General features: G+C 42.5%; 1 protein-coding gene across 1 annotated transcript in view; it reads right to left on the bottom strand.

Moving 5' to 3' along the window:
- LOC143041027 (uncharacterized) overlaps window positions 1-13,478 on the bottom strand; it is a 119,936-nt gene that overhangs the window by 15,504 nt on the left and 90,954 nt on the right. Inside the window, exon 4 of the mRNA XM_076212614.1 lies at window positions 4,537-4,702. Coding sequence (XP_076068729.1) covers window positions 4,537-4,702 — 166 coding nt within the window. The remainder of the gene's footprint in view (window positions 1-4,536; window positions 4,703-13,478) is intronic.

Genomic DNA, 13,478 nt, shown 5'->3' with positions numbered 1-13,478 from the left:
TTTATTTATGTATTTTATTTGTTATTTACATTATTATAGTTTTTATTTATTATTTTATTATTATGATTTTTTTCGCATCCGACCTAGATATGGACCAAATGGTCTCCTGTCGGCATGCTCCGCCTTTGTAATCCTTTGTAATATATATATATATATTGTGTGTGTGTGTATGTGTGTGTGTGTGTGTGTGTGTGTGTGTGTGTGTGTGTGTGTGTGTGTGTGTGTGTGTGTGTGTGTGGGGGGGGGGGGCTACTCCCAATACTCCCGGCTACAGTAAAATTCCTGGCAACTGTACTTGGATCCCGCGTGAGGTCATTACCTTGTAGTTTGCATATGATATATCCTTCAGGAAACTACTTATACCTGTTTGAGTGCTATTCCGACCCCATCCCACCCCACCACCACCGCGGCCTCCCCCCAAAAAAGCCCACAAATCACAGGTTGTATCTTATAGCGGTGTAACTTACAACGTGCTACATGGACCCGGATTACCGTGATGTCGTCATGACTATTCTGGCCTCTTAATGGCCTTCAGTCAGGCGAGAGGCTTACGGCAGGAGGTGGTTAGCTGCGGCCGAACCCGTCGCCTTTGCTGGGGGCAAGTGGAAGTCACTGTGGGTCTTTCTCCTGAGGGTTGGTCACCCTCGGAGGAACGCCTTCAAGGGTTATTGGCTCAAAGGACGACCGCCTAAGCTCGATGATTTTATTCTGGTCAGCGCCAGACGATTTCATTCAGTTTTGGGAACGTCACAGGTGCGAAGGGGGGACGGCTGTTTCGAGGAAACACGTGACAGCTTTAATTCTGGCTAATGACAGTCGATCTTATTCTTGCCAGGGGGAGGCGGATGACTTTGTTCAGCTCAGGGGGTTCGCGATATAATGACTGAAGGACTGAAAAGCTTATTTATCTATCTACCCATTAAATCATGTACCTACTTAGTCATGTATTAATTAATTTTTTATTCACGTATTTGTGTGAATTCATTTATTCATTTATTCGCTTATTCATTCATTTATTTTTCCATTCATTGATCCATTTATTCATAATTTAACAAGGTATGATTTGATTCACTCTCTTCACCCAGCTTTAGGCCTACGTTGGGGGAAAAGGGATTCTGGTCTAGGGTTGCATAACATGAAAATGGGGACTCACGCTTCCGTCAGGGAGCCTATGGCCCTTATCGATCCCTGTAAGGATCTGATATGTGGACTGACTTGCTAATCCTCTTAGGCACAGAAGCAGCAGATCGTATCGAATCGGTAGGGTAGATGAGTACTATTATCACAGTAATATCAATCAGTCAGTTTCCGTTTTGTCTAAAAAGAAAGGAAAATGAAAGAAGGAAAAATATTTAATGACAATAATGATAGTAAAAATTCATAATAATAATAATAATAATAATAATAATAAATAATAATAATAATAATGATATTAATAATGATATTAATAATGATATTAATAATGATAAAGATAATAATAATAATGATAAAGATAATATTAATAATGATAAAGATAATAATAATAATGATAAAGATAATAATAATAATGATAATAATAGAATGATAATAATAAAATAATAATAAAAATAATAATAATGATGATGATGATGATAATAATAGTTATAATAGTTATAATAGTTATAATTATAATAATTATAATGATAATGATAATAATGATGATAATGATGATAATGATGATAATGATAAGATGATAATAATGACAATAATAAAATGATAATAGTAATAATAAGATAATAATGATAATAGTAATAATAATAATAATATAATAATAATATAATAATAATAATATTAATAGATTATAACAAAAATAATGATAATAATGACATTACAAGAAAGGTAACACAAATTCACTGAAATATGATGTTGGTAGTGGAAACAACCCCGTTAACCGCGTAGTTAATGGATGGAACAATCTGCTGCCCGCTCAAGCGATTTCACGAAGTACTCTATGGTTCGAAACTTAAAAATTAATGCAAGTTAAACACCTAAACAATATTCTGCAATGTTACTGAACTTATTTATTTGATTATTTGTCAGATTATTACTATATATCATGTGTTTCCATTCCTTCCTTCATGTGATTATTTTCATGATTATTTACTTTTATATACATGTAGATATATACGAATTCATGCATTCGTATATCTATTTTAGTTTGGTTATTTACTCGTATATATCTATCTACATCTACCTATCTATCTATTTATCTATCTATCCATCTATATATATATATGTATATATATGTATATATATATATATATATATATATGATAATAATAATTTGTTTATTTGTTGGTTATTCATTTACATATATTTTTACTATTATCCGGCTTCGTTATGCAATAACAAGAGCGAGAACAAGAAGAAGAAAAAGAAAAAGAAGAGAAACAAAATGAACGAGAGCAAAAAGAGCAATAGAAAGGGCAAGAGCAAGCAAGAAGAACAAGAAGAACACGAAGAACGGGAAGAACAAGAACACAAAGGACAAGAACAAAGAGAAGAACAAATTGAAGAATAACAAAGGACAAGAACAAGATAAGCAAAGAGAAGAACAAGATGAAGAAGAACAAAAAGACAAGAACAAAGAGAAGATCAAGAAGAAGAACAAAGGACAAAAACAAGATGAACAAAGAGAACAAGATGAAGAAGAAGAACAAAAAGACAAGAACAAAGAGAAGAACAAGATGAGCAAAGATAAGAACAAGATGAGCAAAGAGAAGAACAAGATGAGCAAAGAAGAACAAGATGAGCAAAGAGAAGAACAAGATGAAGGAGAAGAAACAAAAAGAGAAGAACAAAACTAACAAGAAGAAAATCAAAGAGAAGAAGTAAAAGACGAACAAGAAGAAAAAAGAACAAGAAGAATAACAAGAACAAGAGCAAGAACAAAAACAAGGGAGAACAAACAAAACAACAAGAACAACAAGAACAACAGCAACAACAATCCCATACTGTTCTGTATTGAGGAAGCTGTAAGTAGAAACCATTACAACTATTTTGGAGGGGTGGAGAGAGGCTAGCGAGGAGGGAGGCTAGCCAGGAGGGAGGGGAGGGGAAGGGGGAGGGGCAGTGCGGGGCCCAAGCGATATCGGTTTTCATGTCTACCGATGCATAGAAATACTTGAGAGGCTAAGTAGACTAAATGGTTGGTTATCGATTCTACGTTTCAGCAGTTTATCGGTAATCGGGTAGGTAATGGTGCATCAGGTGGGTGCTCAGACGGGATAGATGGATAGAGGAATGGATGGAGGGATGGATGGATGGACAGGGGAGGCAGGCGAAGATTGCATTGAGCGGCAGTAGCTCCGCCTCCTGGGGGAGGGGCTTGTAGTCGAGGGGAGGGGCTTCTGCGGCGGTGGGCGGGGATAGTTTTTTTTTTTTTTTTTTTTTTTTTTTGTACTGTGGAGATTTAGTAGAGATGAAAAAATTCATAGTAACTGTTGCAGTAGCAATTTCCTCGAAATGAGCACATTTCTAATTTTCTTTATTTTTCTACTTTTGGTTTCCATCCTCCCTGCCTTTTCTTCTTCTTTTTTAGCATTCCTTCTTCCTGTGTCCCTTCTTATCTCTCATCCTACTTTACTTCATTATCCTCATCTCTCTCTCCTCTTTTTCCTCTCAAATATTTCCACTTCTTTCTTCCATTCTTCTTTCCTACATTTTCCTTCCTCATTTCCCTCTTCACACTTCTCGGCTCACTTTTCTTCTTCTTCTTCTTCTTCTTCTTCTTCTTCTTCTTCTTCTTCTTCTTCTTCTTCTTCTTCTTCTTCTTCTTCTTCTTCTTCTTCTTCTTCTTATTTTTTTTTTTTTTTTTTTTTACAATCATGTACTGCCTAGACGTAATGATTCACAAACATTCTGTCTCCAGGTAGTCTGCCTGGGAGCTTGCCAAAGAGAAGGTGGGAGAAGGAAGGGTGGATGTGGCTATTCGACTTTTGTCTAACCCCCCCCTCCCATTGATTGATCCTCCCCCCCCTTTTCAATCAATCTTGTGTGCATGACGCTCGCCCCCCCCCCCCCTTGGGTCAAAACCCTTGCCCTAAAAATCCATCTAGTCTTCATTGATGGCAAAATACCGTGAGGAACTCACGCCTTCCCCCGGAATCTCACGGCGTTCCCTTGTGGTCCAGGTTCCCCAGTGGTCTTTGATCTGGTCTCACGCAGAAAGTAGAATATTTATATTTATATATTTATTTACATTTATATTTATCCTTATTGTTAATATCATCTGTGGCATTCAAAAAGAGCCATGAAGACTATGTAGGCTGTAGGGCTGTAGTCTGTAGGAATTCAAACATTTCAACAGTATGGTTCGTCTCACACGGATCGACTTTTCGCCGTGCGCCGTCCACGACACGACGTCGTGCTCTCAAGTAACCATGGGTGTCTATGAACACTTTCACGCGTCACGACCAAGACAACGTGCGAAAGCGTTCATAGACATCCCTGTGTCCTGCTGTTACCTGCTGGCCTTCCTTGGCTGCTAACCCTCTACTGTGTACCTGTCGAACTCACCTGCTGTCCTTGGCCCTGGCGAATTCCCAGGGGCGTCGAGGACCCAGAGGAGACGGGCGTGCGATCCGGGAGGAGGGGGAGAAGGGACTCGGTGCCGGCATTGAAGAGGCAGGGGTCGTCGTCTCTCAAGACCCGGGGGAGGACCGTTGCCGGAGGCTTGCGGGGCCTGCAACATAGAGAAGAGGGTCAGTGGGAGGAGGGGAGTCATGAGGATGGAGACATCGGAGTCGAACGGGAGTGGACTGGGAGATCTTTCTGGAGATCGGTGGCGATTTGTTTTGGGTCAAAAGACACTTCGGTTCCAGTACGCATTCATTCATACATACATACATACATACATACATACATACATACATACACACACACACACACACACACACACACACACACACCCACACCCACACACACACACACCCACACACACACACACATATATATATATATATATATATATATATATATATATATATATATATATATATATATATATATATATATATATAGTAGCACATTTTAAAAAACGCATGAAGAACCCACAGTCGGGATTAAAAAGGAAACTAAGAAGCAAGTTAAACTTCTGTTTTTTGGCTAATAGCTATAACCCTCTTCAGGACAATACAAGATACAAGAGTTGGTTGATACTTAAATGCTGTTAAGATAAAAGAGGAACAGGAACATGGGTAGATGACGGGCAACATTCCGTCACTCAGGGCGGGGTCAGAAGGAAGAGGTGGTGCGAGGTCAGAAGGGGTATGGGCGTGAGGTCAGAGTGGGGAGGAGAGTTGGGTCGGGAGGTGGGGGAAGCTGGGTCAGGAGGGTGAAGATTCTTAACCAAACGACTCACTCACAGCTAGACGTGAGGTTATGTCCGCAGGGCATTGTCCTTTGGAGATGTTAAGGCTCGGATATTCTTCAATTAAGGCAGATTCAACAATTTTCCTCCTGAAATCGCAATTAGACATGAGCACTAATTTAGCCTTAACCCAGCCAAAAACAATGGTTTTTGTTGCTGGCATGTTGGAAAACAGCCAAAGTTTCTTGGGCATATCTAATGGATCTTTTATGTTCGGATAATCTGGTGTTCAGGTCCCTGCCGGTTTGGTCAAGGTACACTAGATCCCAATCCCAACAGGGTAAACTGTATACTTCCGGAGCCTCGGCTCTCCTTAATCTTTGGTGGACACTCACAGTTTGTTTATGTACCGTGTTGGGGTAATGATAGGCAAGTGTGAGGCGGTTCTTGAGGATTAGATTAATAAAGGGATTGATGGAGTTGCAAAAAGGGGTTTTTAACATGTCTTTAAAAATATATATACATATATGATTTATATATACATATATATAACTTTCACACACACGCGCGCGCACGCACACACACACACACACACACACACACACACACACACACACACACACACACACACACGAACACACACACACACACACACACACACACATATATATGTGTGTGTGTGTGTATGTATATACATAAACCTCAGCAGCGCTGAGCTTACAAAAGAGCAAGTTGAATTCCTTAACCTTGGACTCAACTGCCACTACATGTCCAAGCCCTACCACCTCCACAAGAAAATCGAAATGGAACTGCTCCTAGACAATATACACCAACTAGAAAAAGAGAAAAAGATTACTACAAACCCCAATCTAACATCTGAAATATGTGCTGAAGTCAATAAACGAAGAGGACACCACAATACTTCCCTACTCACATCCCCTCTTCGGAAAGCAGCCAAGGAACTGAAAGAGCAGGATAATATCGTCATACGTAGGGCAGATAAATCTTCCATCTACGTCCTACTTGACAAGGAAGAATACGTCGGAAAGATGAAAACCATACTAGATGACACCAACAAGTTCAAAATCATCACAACTAACCCCACCCTGGATCTGAGAAAGAAACTCAACAAGATCATCAGAAAAAACAACCTAACAGCAGGCACCACCAAACTTCCCCTAGTCGAAGGAGACCACAAACTTGGATATGCCTTTGGGAATGTTAAAACGCACAAGCCTGGAAACCCCCTCCGCCCTATCATCAGCCAAACACCTACAGTTACCTACAAACTTGCCAAACGCCTTAACTCCTTAATAACCCCATACATCCCAACCTCCTACAGCCTAAAATCGTCGCAGGAATTCCTCACCATCCTTGAATCCTCCCAACCAGTAGGGGTCATAGCCTCATTAGATGTCGAGAATCTGTTCACAAATGTGCCAGTAAAAGAGACTATTGACCTCATCTGCCAGAGTATCTACCACAAGCCCAACCGGCCAACCAACACCCACAAACACCATATACATCGAGAAACCTTCCATTAACATACAACTCATGCCCACAACCACACTCCCAAGCAGTAGACGCACATAACACAAACAAGATTTCTTGAAATCATGTATATATATATATATATATATATATATATATATATATATATATATATGCTAATAAGAACACGGGTACGTGTGTATTACATCTTCAGTGTGTGTGTTGTACTTGTTGCACTGAAGATGTAATAAAGTGGTCTACTTTGCATATATATATATATATATATATATATATATATATATATATATATATATACACGTTTCATATATGTATATATTTTCTTCAGTTTAACATTTTTCGGAAACCTTTCGTATGCCATTTGATGGATATTCCTTTACCGAAAGACTTGGGGTTGTCCTTTTAACATTTTATTCCCTTCTCTTCCAACTATTACTAGTGGGGCCGTTGTGACTTGTTGGGCTTTGATCTCGCCTCATAACCACGTGGCTCTGGGTTCGAGTTCTCCCTCTCTCTCCCCCAAACCATCCTCTGGACAGGGTTCGATGACTTCCCCTTGCCCTGGCTGCCCGAGCACATAGAGTAAGTAGGGGTTGAGTTAAGCGCCTCCTAGTGTAGACTGCTCACTTTATATAACTTTTTTCCCCGGATTCCGGTCTGAAGAGTGCTTTGGTCGATCGGGACCTCAGTCAGGAGTACCAACCTTATCGAAACGGATGTGTGGGAAGTAGCTTGTTCAAGCCCAGGTATGTCGATATATATATATATATATATATATATATATATATATATATATATATATATATAATATATACACATATATATACACATATATATATATATATATATATATGAACACGGGAACGTATGTTCACTTATCCAAAGTAGACCACTTGGAAAAAGAAACTAACGAAGCAGAGCGCTTTCGTATATTACATCTTGCACTGAAGATGTAATATACGAAAGCGCTCTGCTTCGTTAGTTTCTTTTTCCAAGTGGTCTACTTTGCATATATTCACACACACACACACATATATATATATATATATATATATATATATGTGTGTGTGTGTGTGTGTGTGTGTGTGTGTGTGTGTGTGTGTAAAATTGATTTTAATCTGTAGTCACCTCACTAATGCATCAGGGTTCTTAGAATCTCTGCAGAAGCTTCTGCTCACAGAATTCTCCATTTGGGTCCTTGAGCTCCTGGAACCCTTTCAGCACGTGGTCCCATCCTTTGTTGGCACCAACCATAATCAAATGTGTAAAGAGCGTCATCGTTTGAAAGATGTTAATTAGATGTATTCAATAGATAGAGGTGGACTTAATAGCTTCAAACCGTGAGACTCCAGGTTAGTCAAAGTACTAGATGAAGGTGTAATTCGCGCGCCCGCACACACACACACACACACACACACACACACACACACACACACACACACACACACACACACACACACACACACACACACACACACACACACACACACATTTTTTTATTTACGTGTAAGAGTTTGTGTGTGTGTGTGTGTGTGTGTGTGTGTGTGTGTCTGTCTGTCTGTGTGCGCGCGTGCGAATTATACCTTTATCTCTTATTTTGACTAACCCGGAATCTCACTTTTTGGAAAATTTGAATTCTGAGGAGCGACACTGGAGGAAGCTCTTCTCGCGGCGTTCATTGTCATTGGCCTCTGCTGAGGCGGCGGGCGGCAGCGTGGGCGCTGTGGGCGCCGTGGGCGGCGTCCCTCCGGTAGAACTCCCCCCAGACACACACACCCGGTGCCATTTTCTCGCCTCCGGGCGAGATCAGATGACTTTCACTTGTGGCATTTCGAGGAAAAGGTCCGCGGACGCCCACGCCGCTGGATGCCTCCACTCTTGTCGACCTTTCTTTGGCCCAGTTGAAAAAAAAAAAAAAAAAAAAGGATCGGACTTTCCGAGTATGTATAAGTCATTGGTGGAATCGAACTCGGGTACTCTGTGTCGTCAGAAGCACGATCGAAACCACCATGCCACTCGGCACACGTGGGGAACGGAGGAAGAGGACTGAAGAAAACGCCTTTGATGTCGAGGTTTTTCGCAAAAACAAACTCCGACAAAGGGAATAGATTACACAGTCCATCCAGGTGACGATTGCATATTTAATATGAGATCTCCAGGTATGATACGCTCACTCCCTAATATGAGATCTCCAGGTATGATACACTCACCCCTAAAATCAGGTCTCCAGGTATGATACACTCACCCCCTAACATCAGGTCTCCAGGTATGATACACTCACCCCCTAACATCAGGTCTCCAATTATGATACACTCACCCCCTAACATCAGGTCTCCAGGTATGATACACTCACCCCTAAAATCAGGTCTCCAGGTATGATACACTCACCCCCTAATATGAGATCTCCAGGAATGATGCACTCACCCCCTAACATCAGGTCTCCAGGTATGATACACTCCCTAATATGAGATCTCCAGGTATGATGCACTCACCCCCTAATATGAGATCTCCAGGTATGATACACTCACTCCCCTAACATCAGTTCTCCAGGTATGATACACTCACCCCCCTAATATGAGATCTCCAATTATGATATACTCACTCCCTAACATCAGGTCTCCAGGTATGATACGCTCACTCCCTAATATCAGATCTCCAGGTATGATACACTCACCCCTAAAATCAGGTCTCCAGGTATGATATACTCACCCCCTAACATCAGGTCTCCAGGTATGATGCATTCACCCCCTAACATCAGGTCTCCAGGTATGATGCACTCACCCCCTAACATCAGGTCTCCAGGTATGATACACTCACTCCCCTAATATGAGATCTCCAGGTATGATATACTCACCCCCTAAAATCAGGTCTCCAGGTATGATACACTCATCCCCCTAACATCAGATCTCCAGGTATGATACACTCACCCCCTAATATGAGATCTCCAGGTATGATATACTCACCCCCTAACATCAGCTCTCCAGGTATGATACACTCACCCCCTAACATCAGGTCTCCAGGTATGATGCACTCACCCCCTAACATCAGGTCTCCAGGTATGATATACTCACCCCCTAATATGAGATCTCCAGGTATGATACACTCACCCCTAAAATCAGGTCTCCAGGTATGATACACTCACCCCCTAATATGAGATCTCCAGGTATGATACACTCACCCCCTAACATCAGGTCCCCAGGTATGATACACTCACTCCCCTAACATCAGATCTCCAGGTATGATACACTCACCCCCTAACATCAGGTCTCCAGGTATGATACACTCACCCCTAAAATCAGGTCTTCAGGTATAATACACTCACCCCCTAATATGAGATCTCCAGGTATGATACACTCACCCCCTAACATCAGCTCTCCAGGTATGATATACTCACCCCCTAACATAAGGTCTCCAGGTATGATACACTCACCCCCTAAAATCAGGTTTCCAGGTATGATACACTCACCCCCTAATATGAGATCTCCAGGTATGATACACTCACCCCCTAACATCAGATCTCCAGGTATGATACACTTACCCCCTAACATCAGGTTTCCAGGTATGATGCACTCACCCCCTAACATCAGATCTCCAGGTATGATATACTCACTCCCTAAAATCAGGTCTCCAGGTATGATACACTCACCCCCTAATATGAGATCTCCAGGTATGATACACTCACCCCCTAACATCAGATCTCCAGGTATGATACACTCATCCCCTAACATCAGATCTCCAGGTATGATATACTCACTCCCTAAAATCAGGTCTCCAGGTACGATACACTCACCCCCTAACATCAGATCTCCAGGTATGATACACTCACCTCTTAACATCAGATCTCCAGGTATGATATACTTACCCCTAACCGTGTCTTTTTCAACCCCTTATCTGGGGGAAGGTTAATCTACCCCCTGACTAAGAACCAGTACTCTAGTAACTGGATTTATTTAACCCACAAGGTAACCCTGGTAACTAGGTTTAGCTGACCAACAAGGTTGGCTTTACGTTTAGCTAATTTACCCATTGACTGAGAACCAGTGCCCTGGTAACTGGGTTTAGCTAACCCACAAGGTTGGGTTAGCCTTGAAACAAACTGATATTGGTACCCCTGAATACGAGGAACCTATAGGGTAGTCCATGTTATGGGACACAAATATCATGAGGGGGCCTCGATTTTTAAAAAATCCTTTTTAGTGGTTTCACGTGGTGCTGATATACATTTAGTTTTAATGGTTATGTCCTGTATCTTTACCCTACTTCTTGGTAGAGGAGATGCCACGGAAACGAATAAAATCGCCCGACGGCAGCTAGAATAAAAAGGAAAAGACAGTCTGCATTTGAGAGGATGTTTTCAACTACGTCGAGGAGGCGCCATTTTGAAATGGTCGAAATTAGTAGCGCCCATGATGGACGACCAGGCTTGCCAACCTAACCGAGACGACACGTGACCAGGCAGCCTTCTCCCATCAACACATACCCTTTCCGTAACAAGTGTCTTTATTTCATTATCTCAGCTCCGGCTGGACGATTTTCTTAATTTCCGTGGCACCCCCTGTGTACTGAACAGGGTAGAGCCTATCCCTCAAGTAACTCCCTCATCTCCGCGTGTCGCTTTATCATTGATTCCTGTCAAACTGTTTTGTTCCTCGTTGGGCACGACTACCCCCTCGATAGGAGGTACTTTTAGGAGGTTTTGTACAACGTTCTAAGATAGATAGGTAGATAGATAGATAGATAGAGATAGAGGAGAGGAAGTGGATGGAACGGTGTTGTTGACAAGGACGAAAAGGGATGTGGGGCAAAGGATACAATATTCATCCTCCCATCGACCGCCCAGTCCACTTCAACCGCGCCTGTGCGACGCAATGCACTGAATTCACAAGTACAGGCTCGTCAGCCGCCTCCGTGACGTCACTCACCCTCCGTGTGACGTCACATACTTCCGTGACGTCACTCGCACTCCGTGTGACGTCACATACTTTCTTGATATCACTCGCTCTCCGTGTGACGTCACATGCCTCTGTGGCGTCACACATTTCCGTGAGGTCACGTAATTCCGTGACGTCATACACGTCTGTGACGTCACATTTTTGTGACATCACAAGTTTCCGTGAGGTCACGTACTTCCCTGAAGTCATAAACTTTCGAGACGTCACATGCCTCTGTGACGTCACATTTTCGTGAGGTCACATACTTCTGTGACGTCATACACTTCCGTGACGTCACCTACTCTCGTGTTGTCACATATTTCCATGACGTCATTATTTTCTATGATGTCATCGGCTTCTCAGGATGGCGAGGCGGGAAGGCCCGTGAGTGGAGGGGGGGACGGGAGGGGGGAGGAGGGACCGAAGGGGAGGAGGGAGGGGAGGGGAGGGGGAGGGGGGCAATTCATGGTACTCGTTAAAGGTCGATATACATTTGCAAATAACTTAAATACGGCAACGCATTTTTCGTGTTTTATTTATTCATACTGTTCTGGTCGAAGCCAGACGATTCTATGCAGCGCGTGAGTTGACCTGGAGGCCAAAGGCAAGTCCCGAGCTCCGTCTCGTTGGCTGAATCAAATCGCTTGGATTCCGTCGGAAAGGAAAATGCGGAAAGGGCGCCACAGCGTTGAAGAGGTTAAAGTGAAATGATGACGGGGGTTGCAAATAAGATCGGTTTGGAGAACTGAGAAGAGAGAGAGAGAGAGAGAGAGAGAGAGAGAGGATGAGAGAGAGAGAGAGAGAGAGAGAGGATGAGAGATAGATAGATAAATAGAGAGAGAGAGATAGAGATAAAAAGATAGATAAATAGAGAGAGAGAGAGAGGGCAGGATCCTCTGGCCGAATAAAATCACTTGGCGGCATCCAGGGTCGACGTAAGAGTGCCCCCCGGTACGGAAGGGCACAATCCTTTGGGTGCCCGGACGCACTTTGCTAATATTGTTCTGTTACATTCAGTTGTCGTTCTTGTTCTTTTCTACTACATACACGGTAAGCCCTCAGGTAGGCTCGGAGGATTGCCAGAAACATATACAAAATATTTGTAAGGGTTGCCAATGAGGAATGTTAAGATGTTGGGTCGCTTTGGTCGGTTGAGATGTCGGCCGATGCAGGTGGCTGATCCGAGAGACACAGCTGTGGCTATTGTTCAAGGTAAAGGTTTCACCTGAGACGCCAAGAATCTTTTGTTGCCAAAAGGGGTGTTGTCAAGAAACATCGGTTAGCTTGGTCCAGAAGTCCCTAGGGAGATTCGTAGCTTTCGTCGAAACCACATCTTGTAGCATATGTGTGCGTGCTCGCGCGTGCACGTCAGTATCGAAGGGGGGCCCAACTACGAAGATGATCAGCTACGAAGATGCGCAAGTCATCGAAGTGTTGCAACTGTTGACTATAACAAGATTAGGGAACGCCGCGTTAGTTATAATGGGGTCGGAGGAGGTTGGTGACTAGTCTATCGGAATAAACACGGAGCCTTTTATTAGTACAAACTTTCGCTTGTTAAAGCTATTTGGTGTTCTTGGAAAGGCTGCAACAAGCGGAACGTCAAACTAATAAAGTCTCCGATCTCACATTTGTTGTTTATTTTTGACACAAGAAGAGGAGTCGTCACGTTGGCAACGACTACTTACAGCAGGAGGCGCTTTGCCAAG

Source organism: Oratosquilla oratoria, chromosome 30 (assembly GCF_046742065.1).
Source record: "Oratosquilla oratoria isolate Oo_2021 chromosome 30, ASM4674206v1, whole genome shotgun sequence".
In the NCBI taxonomy this organism is placed as follows: domain Eukaryota; kingdom Metazoa; phylum Arthropoda; class Malacostraca; order Stomatopoda; family Squillidae; genus Oratosquilla; species Oratosquilla oratoria.
The sequence above is the reverse complement of the archived record's forward strand: the minus strand, read 5'-3'. Positions and strand labels throughout refer to the sequence as shown.